Source organism: Leucoraja erinacea, chromosome 2 (genome assembly GCF_028641065.1).
Source record: "Leucoraja erinacea ecotype New England chromosome 2, Leri_hhj_1, whole genome shotgun sequence".
NCBI lineage: Eukaryota > Metazoa > Chordata > Chondrichthyes > Rajiformes > Rajidae > Leucoraja > Leucoraja erinaceus.
The window spans coordinates 106,798,137-106,825,741 of record NC_073378.1 but is presented as its reverse complement, the minus strand read 5'-3'; the positions used below and the strand labels follow the sequence as shown (position 1 = coordinate 106,825,741).

General features: G+C 42.5%; 1 protein-coding gene across 2 annotated transcripts in view; it reads right to left on the bottom strand.

Moving 5' to 3' along the window:
* The window catches only part of elp2 (elongator acetyltransferase complex subunit 2), a 129,497-nt gene that overhangs the window by 100,821 nt on the left and 1,071 nt on the right, over positions 1-27,605 (bottom strand). For both annotated transcript variants that reach the window (XR_008726257.1, XM_055662767.1), the window contains exons 2-8: positions 21,650-21,728; positions 18,450-18,520; positions 17,522-17,669; positions 10,975-11,052; positions 8,786-8,850; positions 4,721-4,787; positions 4,120-4,263 (exon numbers count right to left, since the gene is read on the bottom strand). Coding sequence is in view for 1 of the 2 variants with exons in the window: in XM_055662767.1 (XP_055518742.1) it covers positions 4,120-4,263; positions 4,721-4,787; positions 8,786-8,850; positions 10,975-11,052; positions 17,522-17,669; positions 18,450-18,520; positions 21,650-21,728 (652 nt within the window). In the remaining variant the exon portion in view is untranslated. The remainder of the gene's footprint in view (positions 1-4,119; positions 4,264-4,720; positions 4,788-8,785; positions 8,851-10,974; positions 11,053-17,521; positions 17,670-18,449; positions 18,521-21,649; positions 21,729-27,605) is intronic.

The following is a 27,605-nucleotide window of genomic DNA, read 5'->3' as shown; positions in this document are numbered from 1 at the left end:
ATGCTTATAAAACCGCTGTCATAAAGCCTCTGTTAAAGAAACCAAATTTAGACAGTAGGCTACTAAGTAATTAAAGACCAATATTAAATCCACCCTTTATCTGCAAACTACTGGAGAAAGTGGTATTCAAACAAATACCACACTTTCTAAATCAAAATGATATTTTAGAGAAATTTCAATCGGTTTTCAGATTATAGCACTGAGACTGCCCTGATAAAAAAAAGTCAGTGACATTAGAGTTAGCACTGACGAGGACAAAGTCTCAATGCTGTTCCTCTTAGACCTCACAGCAGCTTTTGACACCATAGATTGCCTAGAAAACTGGGCCGGCCGGTCAGATCAGGTACGAAGTTGGCTCAGTCTGAAGAAGGGATTTGTCCCGAAACATTGCCTATTTCCTTTGCTCAATAGATGCTGCTGCACTTTTGTCTAGCTCCAATCATATATATGTTGAAGGAAGTCGTTTGTTAGCCTTGAGGACTATGTGACACAGCTGCATGATATACCCTTTGGTGTAGCACAAGGTAGCTTTGGCCCATTATTCTTTTCATTGTACAGTATATGCTAGGAGGATTTATCAAACAGCATAATGTAAACTTTCTAAGTTATGCCTCGAGCCCGATCCAACCAGCAAACAACTGCACTGCCGATTAGAATGTGCCCCGGTATGCCCGACTTGCCCCACAGGACTCCCATGGAACTGCGGAAAAGCCTGGCGGCGAGGCCTTTCTGGGCCAAAAGACTCCGGTGGCTGCGTTGGGGGCCTTGGCGGCAGCAAGAGCATCAGCAGCGGTGGGCCTTGGCAGTAACGGGAGCCTCGCGATCGGCCTGCAATCAGCAGTCGATGAGTGCGAGGGGGAAGAAAAGGCAATGGGGACCCGGTGTAGGGGGACCACCATGAAGAACAATGGGGACCTGGCGTGGGGGGACCGCTGTGAGGGGCGGTGGGAGAACGAACATGGTTTGAGGGAGGGGGAGCATTCTAGTTTTAGAATACTCTGTCGAGGGGATAAGCCTGTTTGTTTGTTCGTTCATTCCGGTTAAGGCGCTGCGCACATGGCAGCCAGCCTTTTCTTTTTGTATCTTTTTGTGCCTTGGCATTTTCTTTTTTTCTCGCTTTTTTTTCTGCTGGCATACCAATTTCCCTCCGGGAATGAATAAAGTTTTATCATATCGTAACTATATTTAGTGCTGATGGTCCAGTCAAACAACAGAGCACAAAATGTGTTGAGACCCATGAGCCAGCTTGACATTAGCCATACCGTCTGACGGCACAAGCATTTCATTTGGCTTCACCCGTACTCACCAACCTAGAGATCCAACATCGGGTTCAGCTTGCGTTTCACTCGCTAAGTATCTGCGTTTCATAAATGCACATGTTTTTTGCATTTTGGAAAAATTTCCTTCTTATGTAATGCAAAACTCTGCAAAAATTTACTATTCATTAAGCCAGTGAGAAAATTAACAAATCAATATAATCAAAAAAGTAAAGTACTTTACTTTAAAGTACTAAAGTAAAAATCATAATACTGTATATGCAGTAAATAAGTAATGTGAATCACCATTTTAAAAATGCAATTGCACATTTATTGTCTGACTTATGCAAGGGTCTGCGGGATGTAGCCATTATTTAAATTGGGCAGCGTCTGCAGTATTAGGCATTAAGAATTTCATTAATATCGTATCAATGATTCAAAGTAAAAACAAAGTTTTACGCACCATGAGTCAATATCAAATATACTTGAATAAATGCGAAGTAAAAATTCATTTCAATCACCCCAAAAATGCACCACCATGATGAGACATTCTTACTTTTTTTTTTTAAATGCCATGATCCTCTCAGAGGGACGTAACAAATCTAAGACAGTCAATAGAGTGCTTTTAAAATTTGTCATGAATTTAGGAACTTAAAAAAACTAAGAATGAGCTCAAGAATCATTTGTAGTCACTGAGTTTCATGTTGTTGTGTAATATTGAAAAAGCTGTAAGTGCTACAGATATAAACTAAAATATCATGATCAAATCAAAAGCCATGTAATTATTTGACAGAGATGAACCAACAAGACTTTGAGCTCAAATGAATCAATTATTTAAAATATTATCTATCTATCTATCTATCTATCTATCTATCTATCTATCTATCAATACATTATTATATAACTAAAAGTCTCAAAAAGTCTCATCTTGATGGATGTTCCCGAAATACAGCCAAAACGTTACACAATAACACAACAGTTTTAGGGGCGCCTTACGCACCATTGACCTGAGGTGTGCAGTAGCAAGTTTTGTTCGAATTTACAAAGTATTTCCCTTTATAAACTTTAATTTACTTTACTCCCACTTGCCTTCCCCGTCAGCCGTGGCTGCGCAGTTGGGGGAAGAGTTGCCTTGCCCGCCGCCATTGTCAGATTGCCATTTTGACTGGCGTCACAATGGGGACCCAACAGGTCCACAGGTTGTATACATGTTCCCAAAATACCTCCGAAATGGTACATGATAGTGCAACAATTTTAGGGGCACCTTACTCACCATTCGCCTGCGGTGTGCAGTATCAAGTTCTGTTCGATTTTACAAAGTAACTCCCTTTAAAAACTTTAATTAACTTTCTACTCTGAACGGGACGAGTTTGAACGTAGCAGTCGCGCCTGCGCAGTGCGTGCCCACTTGCCGGGCCCATCAGCCACGCCTGCACAGTTGCGTGAGGGTTGCTGGGCCTGGTAGCCGCGCATGCTCAGTTGGGGAGGGTTGCCAGTATCCGCACGTGCGCAGTGTGTATTTGACTGGGGTCACGAATGGGACCCATGGGTTGTCTGGTTCACACTAAAAAACAAGGCTTTAAATGTCCAATGGCTATAGCAACCTTATTTCCCATATCTACTTGTTTAAAAAGGTACGAGATCACACATTTAAAACAGACATGAGGTGATTTTTTTTTTCCTTGGAGCCATGGGTCTGTGGAGCTTTTCTCCTCTTAGGGCTATGGAAGCAAATTCTCTCCATATTTTTAAGGCAGAGGTAGATAGATAGCAAGCAAGGGTTACACGATACAAAAGGTGACCGAGGTGGGAATGTTGAGCTGAGATTCCATCAGATTGGCCATAATATTCTTGAACAGCAAAGCAAGCCTCAGGGGCCAAGTAGCTTACTCCTACTTGTACGTAAACTTTACACTGAGACAACATTATGAAATTTCAGACAGGTATTCCAACATTTTCCAGAAAAAAAATATTGACTCAATAATAATCGCAACAAGATGGCTCCTATCATCAGGCTCAGTAAAAATGTTTGCCACAAAATTTAGGCAAAGACTCGAGTTTTTGCAGCTAGGCATCAGCTAAAGTGGATCCTTTACATCTGGCAACAGTGATATCAGCAGACTCTTTTTTAACTCAGCAGCGAATCACTAAAGATGTGATCTCTATAACTGTAGGAACAACATATTCCGCTTGGGTAGCATACAACCCAATGGTATGAACATTGAATTCTCCAACTTTAGGTAATCTTTTACAGCTTCCTCCCCTACCCCTTCTCCTCCTCTTTTCTCCACCTCCGCCCGTGTCCCACCTGGATTTGCATCCCTCCCCCTACATTCCTTCCTCTGGCTTCACAATTTGCAACTCTTCAATTGCTTTGTCTCACACCTGCTTTTTCTCATCTCTAGCCTTGTCCAACAATCTGCTTATCCAATACTTTGCTCGCCTGTGTTCATCTATTACCTGCCATGCTTTGTTCTGCCTCTTCTGCTCTTCCAGCTTCGTTCAACTGCGCCACAATCAGCCTGAAGAAGATTCTGAATCCAAGAGTCACTTATTGATCTCCAGGGATATTGCCTGACCCGCTGAGCTGCTCCAGCACTTTGTGTCTTTTTTTTTGTAAACCAGCATCTACAGCTCCTCGTTTCTACATCAAAAATGTCCTTGATTTCTTAGGAAATGGCACAGCCTTCAAAGGCACACTGAACCAATCGGAGCAACTTGGGAACTTGCATGTTAAGCAAAGCATGTGCTAAACTGGCCAAGGGACTGTGAGCTTCACAGCAAATGCTAGTCATTTCACCTTTAATGGTTCTCTGAAGTCTGGACCATTATTTTTAAGTGTATGCCCACCTTTAATACTTACGCTTACTACGGACATTAAAGACATCTTCCTTCAGTTTGATAATCCCTTCATCAGAATCCTTGGAAGAAGATTCTGTTCTTATGAATATTTTCCATATGCGTATCAAGCAGTCTTGTGAGCAGCTTGCTAACAAGAGGTTCCCATCTAATGCAGCACAAAAGAAATATGGCTCATCGTCATTTATGAAACTTCTGTAATACCTAGATATCACTCCCTAAGAAAGTGACATTTAATTCAATGATTTAAATTAAGGATTTTGAATAAACTATGTTAGATCTTATTAATAAAATGCTGGAAACACTTGCCAATCAAGCAGCATCTGTGGAAAGAGAGATTTCATGTTTCAGAACTGTTCCGATGACAACTCTCAGATTAAAACATTGAATGTCTTGCTTTCCACAGTTGCAGCCTGATCTGCTGAGTATTTCTTGTGTTTTCGGTTTTTGTTCCCGGTATACAGCATCAACACATTTTTATATTTGAAAGACATTTCAAATTATGAAAATAATAGTTTGAATGGCAGTTGGCCGCAATCACAATTTGTTTAAATAACAAATTAAGGATGCTTCAGTGAATGTATGTAACCTATGTAAACACTTACCACATGCAGCCCATTCAACTCCTCGAACCCAGTCTTCATGCCCTCTAAGTGAATGGATTTTCTGAAACTGTTACAAAGATTTCATCACTGGATTAGCACAGGGTTAGCATTTTTTTTCCAATAAAGCAATATTATATCATGCCTTTGCTAAACACTAAATACTGGGGGAATTCAGCAGGTTAGACAGCATCTGGGGAGGAAATGTATAGGCAATGTTTTGGGTCAGGATCCTTCTTCAGACCGATTAGATTAGGTGGGGTAGCTGCAATTGATAGACCATCCATGGCATATAATCATACCATAGGTGGCAACATCTATTCAGGGCTGCCAACTCTCACTCATTGAGTGTGAGAATCACGCATTTCTCTCACGCTCTCACAAATTTCTCCCGCTCTATCGTGCGAAAGTCTATGATCAACAAGATTTCCAAAACTCATATCAACTGCATCGGCCGCGGGTGTTGGAGAGCCGGGGCGGAGGGAGGGATGGAAGCAGAAGCAGCGGCGAGGGAAGATGCGGACGGGGAGCCGGGGTTGGCGAGTGTTTTCCGGGCTGGTGAATCATTTGCTGCAGCTCTGGCGATGGAGCAGCCTCAGTGCAAGAGTCCTGGGCCATCGGAGGCGTCGGAAGCGTTGCGCCGAACAGTGAGAGTCTCTGTGCCGAATTCACCCTGGTGCCCGACATGGACCAGGCTGCGGCTCGGTGCATCCTGGAGGACAACTAGTGGCTGCTGGAAGTAGGCACCAAGCACTGGGTAGAAGCGGTGGAAGATAGTGGCCGTGAAATTGGGGTGGTTGGAGAAAGCATCCTGCTTGCCTGCTGGATTTTCACTTATTGTAACTGCAGGAAAAATGTTCCCGATGTTGGGGGGAGTTCGGAACCAGGGGTCACAGTTTAAGAATATGGGGTAGGCCATTTAGGACTGAGATGAGGTCAAACTTTTTTCACCCAGAAAGTTGTGAATCTGTGAAATTCACTGGCACAGAAGGCAGTGGAGGCCAATTCACTGGATGTTTTCAAGAGAGAGTTACATTTAGCTCTTAGGGCTATCAAAATCTAGGGATATGGGGAAAAACAGGAAAGAGGTACTGATTTTAGATGAACAGCCATGATCATGTGCAATGGCACGGAGGGCCGAATGGCCTATTCCTGCACCTATTTTCTATGCTTCTATGCTTGAGTACAAGGCAATAAAACTCGACCACTTGATTTTAAAGCTTTCATGCATGGTGGAGGTATAATGTAGTCATAGAGTGATACAGTGTGAAAACAGGTCCTTCGGCCCAACTTGCCCACACCCGCCAACATATCCCAGCTATACTAACTGCTTTTGGTCCATATCCCTCCAAACCTGTCCTATCCATGCGTTAGTCTTAAATTTCAAAATGTCACTATCTTAAACGTTGGGATAGTCCCTGCCTCAACTACCTCCTCTGGCAGCTTGCTCCACACACCCACCACCCTTTGTGTGGAAAAAGTTACCCCTTACAAAGTTACCTCTTAAAAATACTACAAACAATGTACTAAAACATGATTTTAGTACATCAAATTTCAAAAAGTCCCTACCTTGCGAGGGGGGTCATCCCCCTCCCACACCCTCTCCCCACTCGGTTGCTCCACTCCCTCGCCAGGTACCCCCAAGGCCAGTGATCAGTGATCACTCAGTCCCCCCACTTTCAAAAGCGCTCCGCCGCAACTGGTTCAGACAGAGAGCACTACCAGATGTGAGCAGGGAACTAGGGCTATTTGTCCGTGATGTCTGGATCCCAATGCTCAGCGCTTCGTGTTTCGGAGTTGGCTAATGTTATTGATTTGTAATTAGCCTGATTTGTAATTAGTTGACAAAACTTTAATTTATTAATGCGGAATATCCAGGGGAATGGGATGAGTGTAATAATAAAATGACATGCAAAGCCTGTCTGTCACAACAGACAGACCCGATAACCCATTATTTCCTTCAGTTAAATATTGGGAAGGTAGCACTATTGTCATTTGCCACTCAACTATTATGTTTGTTTACCTTACTGACAGCGAATGGCATCCAACTTATTAATATACTGTATGCTGCAAACAACAGAGATCCTAGTATGATCCTTGAGGAACACATCCAGTCACAAGCAACCGTCTCGGACAGAGAATTGAGTACAAATTGAGTTTAGTATATCGTCACGTGTACCGAGGCACAGTGAAAAGCTTTTGTTGCATGCTAACCAGTCAGCAGAAAGACAATACATGATCACAATCAAGCCATCCACAGTGTACAAATACATTCCGTAACTTCTTTATGATAAAACAACTTCTCCTTTCTGTCAACCACTTATTCTGTGTCCATGACCCTTCATTATGGACACACATGTCAAGACCAACTTCAGCAGTGCATTCACCAGGTTACATCCTGTAAGACTCTGTACCTTTTAATGAGATCCTTCTTCTAAAATCATCGAGAATACAGTAGTCTTCCATCAATGACAAACTCACCATCCAGGAATCTATATAATTGACTTTCACTACACTTCCTCAACTCTGAGTATACAGTGGAAACATAGAAGGTATGGAGACCAGTTCTGTACACAACATTTGAGGTGCCAAGACCCTAACTGTGCCACAAAACATTTCAACTCTTGAACTATATCCCTGTTACAATAAAGGCCAATATACGATTTGCTAACAATTGATTTCTGAAACTTTTAGGTCTCTCTGAACACCAACACTTTACAATCACACACCATTTAAAAAAAATATCAGGAACAATTCAGACATTGAAACAGCCTGGTCACTTTAGAAGTGACCATGACGTTAGAAGCTGCGTCTGCAACTCGCCTGCAGTCTGTCTCTCTTCCTTCTTTGTCTTATCATTAATGTTAGATGCATGTAATATTCTATTTTTAATTGTGTATTATGTGAGGGGAGGGGGTGGGGGGTTGGAGGAAACTTTTTTCAAATCTCTTTTTTCAACGGCAATGCGACTTTTTTTCCGTGTCGTCTCTGTTCGCGCTGCGGCCTAACATCGAGGAGCTGGGCGGCCTCCAGTTGGGATCGACCGTAAGGGCTCCAGTCGCAGAGCCTGTGGACTCGCAAGCTGGATGACTTTCGGAGGCTGTGGTGGCGCTGCGATTTCGGCTGCGACCTTACTTTCGGAGGCTTCGGCTGCGGGCCCCGTGATCTTTAACATCGGGAGCTGGCAGGTCTCTGGTTGGCTACCAACTTTTCGGGAGCTCCAGCCACAGCAGCTTCGTCTGCCCTGAATCGCAAAGCTTGAATCGGCCCATGCGCAGGACCGTTTCATGGCCTGGCACGGGATCTTCCATCACCCGGCAGGGACTTCAATATCTGGAGCCTCGATCACCTCGACGCAGCATTTTGACTGCGTGGCCGCGGGAGAAGAAGCAATGAAGAAATTAGTTTTTTTACCTTCCACAAGTGAGGAGAGTCACTGGAGCCTGGAGGAGTGTCACTGTGATGGATGTTTATGTTAAATTTATGTAATTGTGTGCTTTTTATTATTATGACTGTATGGTAACGACATTTTGTTCAAGTTAATTTTGAATGACAAATAAATTCAATTCAATTAATTTCAACTTGTGCTGCTCTCTGATAACTGAGACCATACTTCAAGCTGATCATAGCTTGGGAACCACACTGTATCACCTGCATGTCATTTAATACAAATGTGTGAGGGAGACAGGAAGAGTCGTTTTTGAGGTGACAGGCAGTTGCTGCCCATAGAAAGTCACCAATCTGGGTAAACCACAGGACCTGGAAGCTGAAGCAACCTTCAATATTCTCAAAATGCAAAAAAGAAAAACTACAGCACTAGTGCACATTCTCCACTTACACTTTGGGAAATAATATAGAAAAGCCTTTTTCACTTCAAATCTATTTAGATCCAAATACAATGTAACAAAAAGACACTAAAAGGATCATCTATTTTATCAATTGAAAATAACTCGGTGACTTTAAACATTAATTCCTCACTTACAAATTAGAAAATAAAACATTGAAATTTACTTTTAAATGAACTGCAATTTTAAATGAACACTCAATTTATTTCAGATGACAACTTACTTGTTCACCTGCCTGTATAAATAAATAGACGTTGCTGTCATCGCCACCACAAGCCAGAATCACAGCTATAAATAGATAAAATGACAGTGAGATGAACATAAATATAAACTGTAAGTCCTTACTTAACAAGTTAAGAAAATTAATAACATTACTATTTTCTTTCAAAAGTCCCACTAATCTGCAATTTCTACTGCTGCATTAGCTACAATCTCAGACCTCAATAAATACAAATTATTTTTCTTCAAAATATAGATGATTTACATACTTCTTTTAAAGAATTAAAATTGACAACTCAAATCGAGCAGTAATGTGTTTGCCAGATCACAAAACCCTGAAAAATACTTATGGTCATGTCTTCCCATTCTTCATGACTGCATTACTCTTTCTGCATTGCAATTTTTTCTGTCATACTTCTATCAACATTTATATTGGTAAATGACCTGAAAACATTTGCAATGTCACCCATTGACTGTCATCCTGTAATCAAGGATCTGTCCCAGTTATTCAGGTCCATCAAACATTTACCTGATCGAGAATTGCTTAATCTTTGGCCTTTGTCATAGTTATGGAAAGGCTAAACGCCAACTGAAGGGAAAATATCTAAAATTCCACTTTGGTTGCTTACAAGCCAAAAAGCATTGAATTTCACAATTACAAGTAACTTATAGATGTACCATCAAAAGCATGCTGCCAGGTTGCTGCAGATGCACCATAGAAAGCATACAGTCGAGTTCTATACCAGCTTGGTTTGAGAACATCTCTGCCCAAGATAGCAAGAAATTGCAGAGTTATAGACAGCCCAATCCAGCACCATAGACCAGAATCCATTGACACTTCACGTTGTCTCGGAAAAACAGCCGACAAATCAAGGATTTCTCTAAAAACCTAAATCGCCAGTTTTCTCCTCCCACACATACTCACCTGTTCACTTACTTTTCTTCTCACTTTGTTCACTCTTCCCATCCCCTTCTCCCCGCCCACTACATGCTTTGGTTTCATCTGACCATCCACCCCCTCCCACGTGGTTTCACCTATCACCTACATGCTTCAGTCCCACCCCTCTCTCACACTGTTGCATACTGGCTACTGTTTCGCTTCCCTCTCAGTCCTGATGGTGGCACCCGACCTGAAATATCGACTTACACCTTTTGGCTCTAAAGGTGCTGCTTGACCTGCTGAATTCTGCTAGCGGTCTGTTTTTATGCAGCTTCTTCTTCTTTCATGTGGCATGCACAGCCTAAAGTTGTAGGACAACTTGTTCTATTTGATCTTCTGTGTGTGCACGTCGAGTTGATTGCATTAGTCGAAACAGGGCGGACCACGTGAAGGTTGCAATCTTCCACCCCTTTATGCAGCTGAAAACTGTTTACAGATTTAGTTTGTTTCTCCTATTTTTCTTGGCTTTTTTTTGATTATTTGTAAACCATCTCCTCCTACATAAAAATATGTCCCGTCTCTAAGTAAGAGTTGTTCTCTTCTATGTGCCTCACTCCCACTCACATTGGACCCAATCCATCTCAATATTTCCCACGCAGTTTTGCACTCTCCCTTGTACATCATTCTCAAATTACCTGTCAACTTCACTGTAACCATTACTTAATTTCTCAAACTACTAAGATGCTTATGAAACAGTATGCAATCATTGGGTTTTGGAATGGAAGACCCATGATAACTTTAAAAATGTAGGATATGGGGAGATAGGAGGATGATAGGCAGCATATATCATCACGCTTTCATCTAGTCCCCATTCAGTTGTAGTAGATGTAAACGTAATTAATTTTAAAAATCAGTCTGATGGTAGTAACATCATTCCTTCAATTTAAAAAATCCTATTGTGTTTGTTCTCTTTCTCCAAAAATAACATTTTTTCATTGCAATCTTTAACATTTTTTATTTGATTTTTAAATGTGGTATTTATATCTCCACTTAAAAAAATCTATGAATCTATTTTTCAAAATGTCTCTAAGTATTTATTTCTACTTTTTTCTCAAAGCTTTTAGCTGTCTCAATTTGCGCTTCTTGTCATATTAAATTTTATTGGATTAATTCCCATCGGGGTTTTTACTTTTCCATTTTTTTCATCCCCATTTAATGAAACCTTTGCATTGTTTCAAACAAGCCCGTTGAGAGAACTCCCAGCAAACTAATCTCTAGAAGATGGGCAAAATTATCAATTTGTCACCACTCACCATCGCTGCTTGGCAATCGCGCTAGTGCAACATCCATCATGAAACCATTTCCAAAGCAGAGGGTTTGTATGCATTCTCCTAGTCGGAAACAATTTCTGCAATTTAGTCCTGTATTTTGCAAATCACAATACTTTTTTTTTTTAAGTGAGGAACAGAAAGCACTTAACACACCGAATGCATGGTCCCAATCAAACATTTATAAATGTAAGGACTAAAATTCACTTCAACGGTGACTGTGAGAGTAATCAATGTATATTTTACTGTCATGTTTTCCACATTAGGATAGTGTTATTCTAAAAATACTTTCCTAGAAATATTCTATAGATATGAACAACGTATGAATGTACCTGTTCCCAAAGATTACAAAATCCAAGTGGGAACGACCCATCTACTTCACTCTTCCATAGTCACTTTAGAGCTGCTAAACCTATTTTTAAAATGGTGCTCAAAATTATCTCAAACCATTCAATGCTGAAATATTCAATTACCATCTCAGTGTGAGTTAACAAAGGTACCTCTTACCTTCTGAGTGCAAACAATAATGGGCACTGTACAACAACTATTGATTGAAAAAACACTCCAAGAAAACTCAAAATCACTACAAAGGAAAAGAAAGATACTGTAAATGCTGATCTGAAAATAATCTGTGGGAAATACTTTAACCAGGGATAAAAAGACAATGAAGATTTCAGGTCGATGATGTCCCATTGAGCTACAACAATAGTGCTATCAAAGCACTGCAATAACAAGCTATCCATTTAGGTAAATGTCTATCTGTTTAGATGTGTATATGGCTGTAGATGTCGTACTTATTACAACAGAATCTGGGCATTTTGCAAACAGCAGATCAGGTCAAGATTGGATATGGCCGTTTTAAACTTCTAAAGTTAAGAGAATCAGCACAAATCAGTGCTATAACACAGGCTGCTCTTCCATTATTAGTGGTGATGTTGCACAATGACAACAAAGGTTTGTTGTCATTGTGCAAGCTGCGGCCTATATGAACAGCAAGTACAATACTTGGAAATGGGGCTTCCAAGATTAAGATGCACTGAAAATACTCAGAATTAACAGTAACTCGGTTGTATGGATTTAGAACTAGCTCACCGACTGAAGACAAAGGATTGTGGTGGTAGGAAGGTACTCGAGTTTAATTTGGAGATACAGCATGGAAACAGGCCCTTCAGCCCAACAAGAACGCATCGAACAGCGACCCCCGCACACTTCTTGATTAGAACGGATGTGAAGGGTTATCGGGAGAAGGCAGGAAAATGGGATTAGGAGGCAGGGATCAGCCATGATTGAATGGTGTAGTGGACTCGATGGGCCGAATGGACAAAATCATAGGATATCCAACGGGTTGGTTTCTATGCAGATGACACCTATGAGGAAAACCTGTGAACACTACTACTTAGTACACATACTCGTATTTATTCCGATGATGAAACTTTTTTTATACAGATGCCTCCGGAATGTCTTCTTACTTTATGAAATGTGGCTTCCCCTCAAAAAAAGCAATTGACACCTTCACCCATTTCCCATATCCCTTTCCTCTAGGTCAGACAATTTACGCTTATACCAAGTATACAAACGCAAGCCAACTAACCTACAAACCTGTATGTCTTTGGAGTGTGGGAGGAAACCAAAAATCTCGGAGAAAACCCAGGGGGGTCACAGGGAGAACATACAAACTCCATACAGACAGCACCTATAGTCAGGATTGAACTCGTGTCTCCGGCACTGCAAGCGCTTTAAGGCAGCAGCTATACTGCTACACCACTGTTCTGCAGGGATCTGTGCTGGAACCTCTGCTTTTGTGTGATATACATAAATGACTTGGACAAAATCATAGGTTATCATCACGGGTTGGTAAGTAACTTTGCAGATGACACCAAGATTGTTGGGGTCGCAGACTGAGAAAAAGGCTGTCAAAGTATATGGTGGGATAAATACTAACACAAAATCAAGCCCACCACTACGTCAGTCACTCTTAGTCCCACCCTACCTCCTGAAAGAACTCTCTTCCGTCCTCTTCGTTCCTCTGTCTCCATCGTATTTATTCCGAAGATTAAACTTCTTTTATACAGATGCCTCCGGAATGTCTTCTTACTTTATGAAATGTGGCTTCCCATCAAAAAAAGCAATTGACACCTTCACCCATTTCCCATATCCCCTTTCCTCTAGGTCAGAACAAGGCTAGATTTTCCCTGGTACTCATTTTTCACCCCACCAACTTCCAGACTCATTACAGATCAATCTCCACAATATCCTCCACCTTCAAAGAAATTCCACCCCTAGAAACATCATCCCTCTCATTCTCTTTCAGCATTTCGTAGGAACAATTTCGTTCATGACTCACTTGTCCAATTGTCCATTCCCACCAATTACCCACCTTCCTAAGACAGTTTCCCGTGGACAATGCAACACATCATTTCACCTCTTCCCTTTGCAACATCCAGCGATGCAAACAATCTTTCCCGATGACGATGCAAACAATCTTTCCCGATGAAGCAACAATTTACTTACACTACTTTTAGTCTAGTGCACCGTATTCAGTGCCAACAACATGGTCTCCTCTAAATTAGAGAAACCAAACATACATTTTGTGATTGTGTTTTGTTCAGAGGGACAATCCTGAGATTCCTTTCACTTTCATTATCCATCTCATTCCGACTCTGAGCTGTCTATGACCTCCTGTGCTATTACAATGCTGCCCAATGCCAGTTTGAAGTTTGCCAATTGACCTCATCTTCAGTCTGGGCACACTGTAGCCTTCTGCGTATATCAGTTGTCCACCTGTGATATTGGCTCAGCCGGTTTGCTCCTATTCCCCTTTTTTCACTTTTAGAGTAGAGGATTTACATAGCCTGACCTGCCAAGCATATCCTGCTCTATGTTTCCCTTCTACTTTCTTTTTGTCCGAGTTCTTCTTGTCTGTGATGCCAGGGAAAAATTCAGAACTGATGTCCAAAGAAGGGCTTCCTAACTCTCCATGTGATGAGACCCAAAATGATCATTTTTTGATAAACTGAAAAGATCAATTTTATTTTTGGAAAACTAAAAAGATCAATTTTATTTAGTAAAAATTGCAGTGAACATATATTCAAAAATATATTGTATCCAGCTGGGATACAATATCATTGTTACCAACAACATGTCACATCAATGCTAATGCAGCTCACATGCAGTAAATGCAGTGAAAAATGTGTCAATTCCCAAGGTTACTAACAGCAGTTCCTACCAACCTCTGTTATAAAGCCCCCCAAAATACTTGCAGCATTCCTTTTGGAAGTTCAATCTGCCAAAATTGCTTCATAGAAGCAATCACAAAAAATATAAGATGTCATTCAGCATTTTGTCCATTTCAGCATGCAACAGGTACTAATCTACACATAGGACAGCACTAGTAATCACACAAGGTGATCCAAAGGCTGAAGCTTCCGTGATCTGTGCTAGTATTCGATTGCTGCCACAAAAATCAATGACTATAATTAGATAATCACCTGAAGCGAGAGCATAGAAAAGGAATGAGTGATGGTGCTGTCTCTAATCATGGCATCGGCTATAGAATTTCCAGACACCCTTCCTCAGTACATTGATCAGAAAGCAAGAAGTGCCAGGATGAAGTTAAGAACTTCAAGTGCATCATTCCAACATAAATCCTCCTACAATATCCCTGCCACGGGATCAAGGCATGAAACAGCATTGAGTAAGAGTTGTTCAGCACACAAACAGGCCCTTTAACCCACCATACTAATGGTGACAATTGCATCTACCTATACTAATTCAATTTGTTTGCATTAAGTCCATTGCCTTCCACACCTTGGATTTTTAAAAGTCCCTACGTGTCCCTTAAAGTTGTGACTATATCTAACCCCATATTTCCTCTGGCAGCGTGATCAATCTGTGTGCAAAACATTCTCCTCTGATCCCCTCTAAACCTCCTCCCTCTCATACTACACACAGTGTCCTTTTGTTTTAGATACCCTCATTCATGGGGAGAAGATTCTTAACATTTACCCTACCTACATCTCTCATAATTATACACATTTCTATAAGGTCACTCCTTAGCCTCCTTTGCACCAGGGAAATTAAAGCAGCCTAACCAATTTCTTATTATATCCAAAGTCCTCCAATCCAGGCTATGTTCTGGCAAATTTTCTCTTCACACTCTCCAGCACACTGTCAGAGGTATCAGTGATATTATTGCGACTACAAACTATGCACATGGATCACATCCAGGACAATAAAAGTTTGCTATGTCCAAAGGACATACCTGTTATTAAATAAATAATAATAAATGTACTGAATAATCCACAATTTGATATTGCCACATTTTGAACAGGCTAATAGGAGGGAAAGGTGAAATGTAAGATAAATATATTTTCATCAAAGCACAAAGAAGATTGCTTATGTTGCAAGTATCAGATCAACCATGGAGCAATTTGGCAAACCATCAGCTCTCTGATCAAACTCCACTTACTTCATTGATCATCACATTTTCAAAGTGAATGCTTCCTCCTTTGACGTATCAAAGGTAAGCAAAACCGCTGAAATGCTGCAGACTTGGGAAACACCAAATTCTAGCTGTTTTGCCTGGCTTTCCGACGTGGCATGTACTCCTCGTTTAGCATGTTTTGATGAGCCTGAAAAATGCACATGCATTTTTCTTCTATACTCAGCTGTGTGGTTGTCAGGAACTGAAAGTGCTGAAGGTGAGGATTGCATTGCAAAGAGTAAAGACTGGACTAAATACATTTTAAGTTAAAAAAATGATATCCATGAGATTTATCTTAAAACAAAGGATTGATCAGGTAGTGCTGTGGATGTGTTATTTATCCATACAAAGGGTTATAAACAAACTGCAGCTGAATGAGTGAAAGCCCATGCATTTTCTGAAAGAACAGATGTAGTTCATCACAAGATGTGATTTCAGTCGCATTCATTCTGTGATTTATGGAACGGGGTTTCTTGAATGCTGATACTAGTTTTCCATGAACAAACTAATGAGGCTTCTTGCTATGATGGTAGTCATTTAACTGAAACATCTGTGCACTGCAGAAGGACGAAGTACCCTGCAGCATAATGGCATGAGCCTAAAGCAAACAAGCGGAGCAAAGAAGTGACAGTCAGTTACCCACAGTCTTCTATCTCCCAGGAATTTAGGCATAATTATTACTGTGGTGCGCTTCATATCTATCTCCCCCAAACAACGATGAAACCAGAGAGCCCCCTACAGTTAAGAGACCCTTGGCGCATCAAGTTAATACATTATTTGATGGAACAAATCAATAGGTCTCCTGCTTACTGACCATGTCTAAAACCTTTTTCACTTCAAACATTTATCCAGTTCTGTTTCGGAGTGGTTTCCACTATCTTTTCAGGCTGTACATTCCAGATCGTAACAACTCATATTTAACAGCTCCATTTGCAGCAAAGTTTGAAATTATAAATATCAAAACGAGCAATACTGCCACTCCAGCCCCCGCAGAACCTAAAGTAAAGTTCTCAGCTGATTCAATAAGTAATCATCCGCTACAAATTTATGATTCCTGCCTTTTGGTCGACTTTGCATCTATGCTACGTTATCCACTTAATTTCAGGTGCTTTCATTTTAACAGTAATTTTATTCCAATATCTTTATTAATGTTTTTATGCCCAGTATCAACTGAAGCTGTTAGATCAGAGAGAGGGGGGGGGGGGGGGAGAGGGGAGAAGAGAGGAGGGGGGAGCGATCCCCAAGAGAAAGCGACCACTGAGCGTCTTTTGAATAACGGGGGGGGGGGGGGGGGGGGGAGAGATGTGGGGGGGGGAGAATAGGGGGGGGGGGAGGAAGGATAGGGAGGGGGGAGGAATAGGGAGGGGGGAGGAATAGAGGGCGGGGGGGGGGGGGGGGCGTGAGAGGGCTGCGTCTTTTGAATAACGGGGGGAGGAGGGAGAATCGGGGGGGGGGGGGGGAGGAGAGCTGGTGCTAATTTCGATCTAATTTTCTAATTAGCTTAATTAATTAATGTGCAACTTATGACTTCCTTCTCAATTATATCTTATCTAAATCTGTGCAAAATTTCAAGTAGTTCCCAGACATAGGTCACGAAAGTTAAATTCTAGACACATTTTCAGTGCTCGGCCCACAGCCTAAAAGATCAGACTGAAGAACAGCAGATTTCTCTCCCTGAAAGTCATTAGCTTCGCCAAATCTGCTAACAGCAGATTTATATAGTTAGTTGAAGTTAAATTTCCTAGTACGATTCAAACACGCTTCTAAATAAAACACCATTATATTACTTTAACTTACGTGACTTAACCATTATATTACGTCCTATTTAAAATTATGATATTTTTCATGCCTTCCAACTTTTCACATTCATTGAGCCAAGAATAAAAATAATGTTTTAAAACATATTTGGAGAGCATTTATTAAATGTGACAGTGATAGCAAGAAAATGAATACAATAAGAAAACACTGCATAGCATCCTGCTTATATTTTACACACCGTAATTTCACAACTTTCATGGCACAAATTACAAAGTAAAATTTATAAATTACCCATTAAACCTTGTTTCCTCCATATTTTAACAGAAGAATCGGCTGCTGCTGAAGCAATCAGCAATTTTGGATTTTCACCAGCTCCATGTATTGCAGTTACTGCACACACAGCTCCTGAATGTCCTTCCAATCGGGTGGATGCTGCAAACTGTTTATAATACATGAACCAATTATTCTTGAAGAACACACACAATAATAATTGTTTAATATCGCACTAAGAAACTGCAGAAATGTGATATGATTTTACATTTGTTCCACTTGCTCAAACAGAACATAAGTAGGTTAGTAAAAAAGTGATTTTGGGTCAACAGGATATTGCATGTTGGAAAACAAATATTTTGTAGGATGTTAGTGTTTATGAAGATTTATGAAGAAGGTGTGTGTCAGGAAGGTGATGAGAAAGTGTCACCATGGGTTTCACTGAAACATGGGTCAAAGCATGAAGGTCAAAGCAAGATGCAGGTTAATTTATTGAGTTATATAGACCATCACCATATCTCCAACCATTTCAAATTCATTTTACATCTGCAGCAGGAAAGAAAGGAGGAAAGATGGTTTCAATGCCTCGTGCGTTGCAAAGGCCACAACTTATTATTTGAAAATGTTCTGATGTTCGAATGTGGCAATTCCAACAATTACAGACAATAATAGATTTAAGTGTAAGAAAGGTAAAAGCCATTTACATATTAATGTAGCAGGCCCAATGTCACCAAAACCTTGCATTAAGATGGATAAATAAAAGGATTTATGAGGAGCTCTGGAAGTAATGATGATAAATGATCTGGTGAAAAGGTTGATTTACATGATATTATGTCCCGCAAGTGATCCCATACAATAAATGCACCACCGGCAAGATTTTTGTTATTTATACAGTGCAAAATATTAAAATATAACCTAATTAAAAATTATCCTTATTTTGGAATCTTACTTTAGAATTCCGCAACTCCCAAACGATCAGACAGCTATCAGATGCTCCAGACACCAGTTCCACCTCAGAATCTTGAACACAAATGTTTGACCATTAGTCAGCACAATGTAAATTTACAACAGAATCATATCTTTGCCTATTTCTTCACATCCAATAATTATAACAAAAGCTTCAACATCAGAATTTACACCTGGCTCACTTATCAACTATATTTATTTAAGAACAATATTCTTGAAAATATTCATTCTGAACTTACGATTTTAAATAAAACTAGACTAAGTGGGACCCGTTGGGTCCCATGTTCACACGAGAGGGCTGGTCCCCCGATGCAATATTCCACCTCTCCACCAATTCCAATATTAGTGGCCAGTGGGGGGGGGGGGGCTTTCTGGAGTGCTGGTATGGGTTCTTGGGGTGGCAGCTCAGTCCCTCAAGCCTGATCTGCTGGCAGCTCACTCACGGCTGGTGGCCTGGTAGTTGACTCATGACTATTCCTTGAAATTCCATTTCAAGCAGGGTGCAAGGCCACCAAATTCAAATCCATGTTCCTACCATTTCAAGCAGGGTGCAAGGCCACCAAATTCAAGTGCAGTTTCTTACCACTATGAGCAGGGTGCAAGGCCACCGAATTCAAGTGCTGTTTCCAACCACTTCAGGCCACTTCAAGCAAGGTGCAAGGTACCGAATTCAAGTGCAGTTTCATACCACTTCAAGCTGGATCCAAGGCCACCAAATTCAGTGCAGTTTCATACCACTTCAAGCAGGATGCAAGGCCGCCAAATTCAAGTGCAGTTTCATTCCACTTCAAGCAGGGTCCAAGGCCACCAAATTCAAATGCAGCTTCATACCATTTCATACTGGGTGAAACCACCATAAAACCACACAAAACACCAAACTCACAGTTCAGTAGACATTCAGTGTGTTCAGTTGATTCACTGCTCAGCCAGAGTCATGACCTCTCCCTCCACCATCATGCAGAGACTGAGCCACAACCACACTTCCGGGTTTTATAACCCCTCCCCTCCCACCGGAAAAGGTGTGGCTTTCAGGGCGTGATTGACAGGAGAGAGATTCTCAACATTTTTTAAACACTAATAACACTTTTATTTTTCATTGATGGGAAGAATTCTCTGCACCTGCTCAGCGGAGGGGGGGGGGGGGGGGGGGGGTGGGGGGACCGAGTAAGATGGCCAAAAATCACAGCCGTAAGTGGTAGCGTTTTATCTAAAATCAATATACAGTGCAAACAGGAAGTAAGTGCATTTGCAGTAGTGCATTTTAACTTCAAGCCAAAGCACCCAAGCCACCATTTGCAGTAAATAGTGCCTTTCAACCTAAAGCCGATGCACCCAAGGCACCATTTGCCGTAAGTAGTGCCTTTCAACTATCATGCCACCATTTGCAGTAAGTTGTGCCTTTCAACTTCAAGCCAATGCACCCACGCCACCAATTGCAGTAAGTAGTGCCTTTCAACTTCAAGCCAAAGCACCCAAGCCACCATTTGCTGTAAGTAGTGCCTTTCAACTTCATGCCACCATTTGCAGTAAGTAGTGCCTTTCAACTTCAAGCCAAAGCACCCAAGCCACCATTTGCAGTAAGTAGTGCCTTTCAACTTAAAGCCGAAGCACCCAAGCCACCATTTGTAGTAAGTAGTGCCTTTCAACTTCAAGCCAAAGCACCCAAGCCACCATTTGCAGTAAGTAGTGCCTTCCAACTTTAAGCCAAAGCTCCCAAGCCACCATTTGCAGTGCCTTTTAACTTCAAACCAAAGCACCCAAGCCACCATTTGCAGTAAATAGTGCCTTTCAACCTAAAGCCGATGCACCCAAGGCACCATTTGCCGTAAGTAGTGCCTTTCAACTATCATGCCACCATTTGCAGTAAGTTGTGCCTTTCAACTTCAAGCCAATGCACCCACGCCACCATTTGCAGTAAGTAGTGCCTTTCAACTTCAAGCCAAAGCACCCAAGCCACCATTTGCTGTAAGTAGTGCCTTTCAACTTCATGCCACCATTTGCAGTAAGTAGTGCCTTTCAACTTCAAGCCAAAGCACCCAAGCCACCATTTGCAGTAAGTAGTGCCTTTCAACTTAAAGCCGATGCACCCAAGCCACCATTTGTAGTAAGTAGTGCCTTTCAACTTCAAGCCAAAGCACCCAAGCCACCATTTGCAGTAAGTAGTGCCTTCCAACTTTAAGCCAAAGCTCCCAAGCCACCATTTGCAGTGCCTTTTAACTTCAAACCAAAGCACCCAAGCCACCATTTGCAGTAAGTAGTGCCTTTCAACAAAGCCGAAGCACCCAAGCCACCATTTGCAGTGAGTTGTGCCTTTCAACTTCAAGCAAAGCACCCAAGCCACCATTTGCAGTAAGTAGTGCCTTTCAACTTAAAGCCGAAGCACCCAAGCCACCATTTGCAGTGAGTTGTGCCTTTCAACTTCAAGCAAAGCACCCAAGCCACCATTTGCAGTAAGTAGTGGCTTTCAACTTCATGCCACAATTTGCAGTAGTGCCTTTCAACTTCAAGCAAAACATCCAAAGTCACCATTTGCAGTAAGTAGTGCCTTTCAACTTCAAGCCAAAGCTCCCAAGCCACTATTTGCAGTAAGTAGTGCTTTTTAACTTCAAGCCAAAACCAAAGCACCCAAGCCACCATTTGCAGTAAGTAGTGCCTTTCAACTTCAAGTCAAAGCATCCAAGCCACCATTTGCAGTAAGTAGTGTCTTTCAACTTCATGCCAAAGCACCCAAACAACCATTTGTAGGCAGTGCCTTTTTACTTCAAACAAACCATATTTTCATTTTCAAACCACATTAAGGGTACTCACAGTTGTGTAGATTTGTCCAGAGTTATTCAGAGCTCAGAGACGTGACACTTGGCTTCATCCATCTTGCAGAGACTGAATGAGGCCCACCACTTCCTGGTTTTATAGTCGCTCCCCCTCCCTCCAGCAGGGGCAGCAGAGAGAATGATGAATTTTCTAAAAACATTAATATCTCTCTGATTTGTCATCGATGGGAAAAATCCTCCGCAGCTGTAAGGCGGAGGGGGGCTCTGAGCGAGGTGGCCAAAAATGACAGCCGTAGGTGGCGGCATTCTGTCGGAATTCGCAGCAGTGGGCCAAAAGCGGTCAAGATCTGAGATTTAGTAATATATAGATGGTTGCTTTGCCTCTTATAAAGAGCCATCCATTAGCACTTACCACAACCATCTTTCTGAACCCAATGCACACAGTTAACTCTTCCTTTATGTCCATTCAGAATTTCAGTTACACGTCTTTTCTGTTGGAGTAAAGGTGCATAAAATTAGAAGAAAGATTCTTAAGTGATCAATTAACATAACTAAAAATCGGTTACTTTATTTCAATCATACGACTTGCAAAGAAAACAAATGAACACGAGTGCTGGAGGTCATAAACCGTATTAAGGTAAAATAATCCCCACCCAGGTCCTCATCAAGTGGATCCTTGGTACATTGGCCTCCATTGTTATGGGTATGGATTATAGAAGTTGGGAGGTCCAGCTTTCTGTGTCTTTTTTAATAATAATAATAATAATAATAATAATAATAATAATAATAATACATTTTATTTATGGGCGCCTTTCAGGAGTCTCAAGGACACCTTACAAAAATTTAGCAGGTAGAGGAAAAACATGTAAGGGGAATGAAATAAATAGTAGAGACATGACTAGTACACAAAGTAAAGACAGAATTCAATACAAAACACAATATGAGGCAATTAATGCACAGATGAAAAGGGAGGGACTGGAAGATGGTGAGGGACACAGAATTGCGGATCAGTTGGGGGAGGGAGTTCCAGAGCCTGGGAGCTGCCCTGGAGAAGGCTCTGTCCCCAAAACTGCGGAGGTTGGACTTGTGGATGGAGAGGAGACCGGCTGATGTGGATCTGAGGGACCGTGAGGGTTGGTAGGGGGAGAGGAGGTCAGTGAGATATGGGGGGGCCAGATGGTGGAGGGCTTTGTAGGTGAGGATCAGGATTTTGTAGTTGATCCGGTGGGAGATGGGGAGCCAGTGAAGTTGTTTGAGGACTGGAGTGATGTGATGCCAGGATTTGGTGTGGGTGATGAGTCGGGCGGCTGCGTTCTGGACCAGTTGGAGTCGGTTGATGTAGGTGGAGCTGATGCCAAGGAGAAATGAGTTGCAATAGTTCAGTCGGGAGGAGATGAAGGCATGGATGAGTCTTTCAGCAGCAGGAGGTGTGAGAGAGGGTCTGAGTTTGGCGATGTTGCGGAGATAGAAACATAGAAACATAGAAATTAGGTGCAGGAGTAGGCCATTCGGCCCTTAGAGCCTGCACCGTCATTTAATATGATCATGGCTGATCATCCAACTCAGTATCCCGTACCTGCCTTCTCTCCATACCCTCTTATCCCCTTGGCCACAAGGGCCACATCTAACTCCCTCTTAAATATAGCCAATGAACTGGACTCAACTACCCTCTGTGGCAGAGAGTTCCAGAGATTCACCACTCTCTGTGTGAAAAAAGTTCTCCTCATCTCGGTTTTAAAGGATTTCCCCCTTATCCTTAAGCTGTGACCCCTTGTCCTGGACTTCCCCAACATCGGGAACAATCTTCCTGCATCTAGCCTGTCCAACCCCTTAAGAATTTTGTAAGTTTCTATAAGATCCCCTCTCAATCTCCTAAATTCTAGAGAGTATAAACCAAGTCTATCCAGTCTTTCTTCATAAGACAGTCCTGACATCCCAGGAATCAGTCTGGTGAACCTTCTCTGCACTCCCTCTATGGCAATAATGTCCTTCCTCAGATTTGGAGACCAAAACTGCACGCAATACTCCAGGTGTGGTCTCACCAAGACCCTGTACAACTGCAGTAGAACCTCCCTGCTCCTATACTCAAATCCTCTTGCTATGAAAGCCAACATACCATTCGCTTTCTTTACTGCCTGCTGCACCTGCATGCCTACCTTCAATGACTGGTGTACCATGACACCCAGGTCTCGCTGCATCTCCCCCTTTCCCAATCGGCCACCATTTAGATAATAATCTGCTTTCCCGTTTTTGCCACCAAAATGGATAACCTCACATTTATCCACATTAAACTGCATCTGCCAAACATTTGCCCACTCACCCAGCCTATCCAAGTCACCTTGCAGTCTCCTAGCATCCTCCTCACACCTAACACTGCCCCCCAGCTTAGTGTCATCCGCAAACTTGGAGATATTGCCTTCAATTCCCTCATCCAGATCATTAATATATATTGTAAATAGCTGGGGTCCCAGTACTGAGCCTTGCGGTACCCCACTAGTCACTGCCTGCCATTGTGAAAAGGACCCGTTTACTCCTACTCTTTGCTTCCTGTTTGCCAGCCAGTTCTCTATCCACATCAATACTGAACCCCCAATGCCATGTGCTTTAAGTTTGTATACTAATCTCTTATGTGGGACCTTGTCGAAAGCCTTCTGGAAGTCCAGATACACCACATCCACTGGTTCTCCCCTATCCACGCTACTAGTTACATCCTCGAAAAATTCTATAAGATTCGTCAGACATGATTTACCTTTCATAAATCCATGCTGACTTTGTCCAATGATTTCACCACTTTCCAAATGTGCTGCTATCCCATCTTTAATAACTGACTCTAGCAGTTTCCCCACTACCGATGTTAGGCTAACTGGTCTGCAATTCCCCGTTTTCTCTCTCCCTCCCTTCTTAAAAAGTGGGGTTACGTTTGCTACCCGCCAATCCTCTGGAACTACTCCAGAATCTAAAGAGTTTTGAAAGATTATTACTAATGCATCCACTATTTCTGGAGCTACTTCCTTAAGTACTCTGGGATGCAGCCTATCTGGCCCTGGGGATTTATCGGCCTTTAATCCATTCAATTTACCCAACACCACTTCCCGACTAACCTGGATTTCACTCAATTCCTCCACCTCCTTTGACCCGCGGGCCCCTGCTATTTCCGGCAGATCATTTATGTCTTCCTTAGTGAAGACGGAACCAAAGTAGTTATTCAATTGGTCCGCCATATCCTGGTTCCCCATGATCAACTCACCTGTTTCTGACTGCAAGGGACCTACATTTGTTTTAACTAATCTCTTTCTTTTCACATATCTATAAAAACTTTTGCAGTCAGTTTTTATGTTCCCTGCCAGTTTTCTTTCATAATCCATTTTTCCTTTCCTAATTAAGCCCTTCGTCCTCCTCTGCTGGTCTCTGAATTTCTCCCAGTCCTCCGGTATGCTGCTTTTTCTGGCTAGTTTGTATGCATCATCCTTTGCTTTGATACTATCCCTGATTTCCCTTGTTATCCATGGATGCACTACCTTCCCTGATTTATTCTTTTGCCAAACTGGGATGAACAATTTTTGTAGTTCATCCATGCAGTCTTTAAATGCCTTCCATTGCATATCCACCGTCAACCCTTTTAGAATTAATTGCCAGTCAATCTTGGCCAATTCACGTCTCATACCCTCAAAGTTACCTTTCTTTAAGTTCAAAACCATTGTTTCTGAATTAACAATGTCACTCTCCATCCTAATGAAGAACTCAACCATATTATGGTCACTCTTGCCCAAGGGGCCACGCACAACAAGACTACTAACTAACCCTTCCTCATTACTCAATACCCAGTCTAAAATAGCCAGCTCTCTCGTTGGTTCCTCTACATGTTGATTTAGATAACTATCCCGCATACATTCCAAGAAATCCTCTTCCTCAGCACCCCTGCCAGTTTGATTCACCCAATCTATATGTAGATTGAAGTCACCCATTATAACTGCTTTGCCTTTGTCGCAAGCATTTCTAATTTCCTGTTTGATACCATCTCCAACTTCACTACTACTGTTAGGTGGCCTGTACACAACACCCACCAGCGTTTTCTGCCCCTTATTGTTTCGCAGCTCTACCCATACCGATTCCACATCCTCCAAACTAATGTCCTTCCTTTCCATTGCGTTAATCTCCTCTCTAACCAGCAACACTACCCCACCTCCTTTTCCTTTCTCTCTATCCCTCCTGAATATTGAATATCCCTGGATGTTCAGCTCCCAGCCTTGGTCACCCTGGAGCCATGTCTCCGTGATCCCAACTATATCATAATCATTAATGGCTATCTGCACGTTCAACTCATCCACCTTATTACGAATACTCCTTGCATTGAGACACAAAGCCTTCAGGCTTGTTTTTACAACGCTCTTACCCCTTATACAATTATGTTGAAAAGTGGCCCTTTTTGATTTTTGCCCTGGTTTTGTCTGCCTGCCACTTTTACTTTTCACCTTGCTACCTATTGCTTCTACCTTCATTTTACACCCCCCTGCCCCTCTGCTCTTGTACCCATCCCCCTGCCACATTAGTTTAAATCCTCCCCGACAGCAGTAGCAAACAGTAGCAGATGAAAGAAGGAGGTTTTAATGACATGGCGGATGTGAGGCTCAAGGGAGAGGGTGGAATCAAAGATCACGCCGAGGTTGCGGGCCTGGGGAGATGGGGAGACAGTGGTGCCGTCGATGGTGAGAGTGGGGTTATTGATTTTGCTGAGTGTGGCTTTGGACCCTATGAGGAGGAATTCTGTCTTTTCGCTGTTGAGTTTGAGGAAATTATGTTGCATCCAGGTTTTTATAGCTGGCAAACAGGAGTTGATATGGGAGAGGGTAGGACAGGTTACAGTTGTACAAGGCATTGGTAAGACTGAATTTGGAGTAGTGTTCAGTTTTGGTCACTGCTATTGAAAGGATATGGTTAAGCAGGGTAGAATGCAGTAAAAAAAAAAAAAATGAGGATGATGAGGATGATTTGGGCTTGAGCTATAGGGAGAGGTTGGGCAGGTTAGGACTTTATTCCTTGGAGCGCAGGAGTATAATGGGTGATCTTATTGAGGTGTATAAATCAGGCGAGGAATAGATAGGGTTAATGTTCAGGATTGGGGAATCAAGAACCAGAGGACATAGGTCCAATGTGAGAGGAGAAAGATTTAATATTTGGTACCTCCGCTACATCGACGATTGCTTTGGTACTACCTCCTGCACCCACACAACTGACTGACTTCATCCGCTTCACCACTAACTTCTTCCGGCACTCAAATACACCTAGACCATTTCCGACACTTCCCTACCATTTCTTGACCTCACTATCTCCATCGCAGGTGATAAGACTTCTGACCGACATCCACTATAAACCCAGTGACTCCCATGGCTATCTAGACTATTCTTCTTCCCACCCTGCTTCCTGTAAGGACTCCATCCCCTACTCCCAATTCCTCCGTCTACGCCGCATCTGCTCCCAGGATGAGGTGTCCCAGGGCATCGGAAATGTCCTCATTCTTCAGCGAACGGGGGTTCCCCTCCCCTACTATAGATGAGGCTCACACCAGGGTCTCTGCCATACCCCGTAACACTGCTCTCTCTCTCACTCGTAACAAGGGCAGAGACCCCTAGTCCTCACCTTTCACCCCACTAGCCGTCACATACAACAAATAGTCCGTCATTTTCGCCACCTCCAATGTGACCCCACCACTCGCCACATCTTTCCATCTCCCCTGTCTGCTTTCCGCAAAGACTGCTCCCTCCGTAACTTCCTTGTCAATTCTTCCCTTCCATCTTGCCCCACACCCTCCCCGGGCACTTTCCGTTGCAACCGCAAGAGATGCTACACTTGTCGCTTTTCCTGCCGCCTCGACTCCATTCAAGGACCCAAGCAGTCGTTCCAGGTGCGACAGAGGTTCACCTGCATCTCCTCCAACCTCATCTATTGCATCCGCTGCTCTAGATGTCAGCTGGTTTACATCGGTGAGACCAAACGTAGGCTCGGCAATAGTTTCGCCGAACACCTCCGCTTGGTCCGCATTAACCAACCTGACCTCCCGGTGGCTCAGCACTTCAACTCCCCCTTCCATTCCGAATCCGACCTCTCTGTTCTGGGCCTCCTCCATGGCCAGAGTGAGCACCACTGGAAATTGGAGGAACAGCATCGCATATTCCACTTGGGCAGTCTGCACCCTAGTGGCTTAAACATTGAATTCTCCCATTTCCGGTAGCCCTTGCTGTCTCCTCCCCATCTCAGCTTTCCCTCAGCCCTCAGGCCCCTCTTCCTTTTTTCTCCCCGCCCCCCTCCATCAGTCTGAAGCATGGTTTCGGTCCAAAACGTTGCCCATTTCCCTCGCTCCATGGATGCTG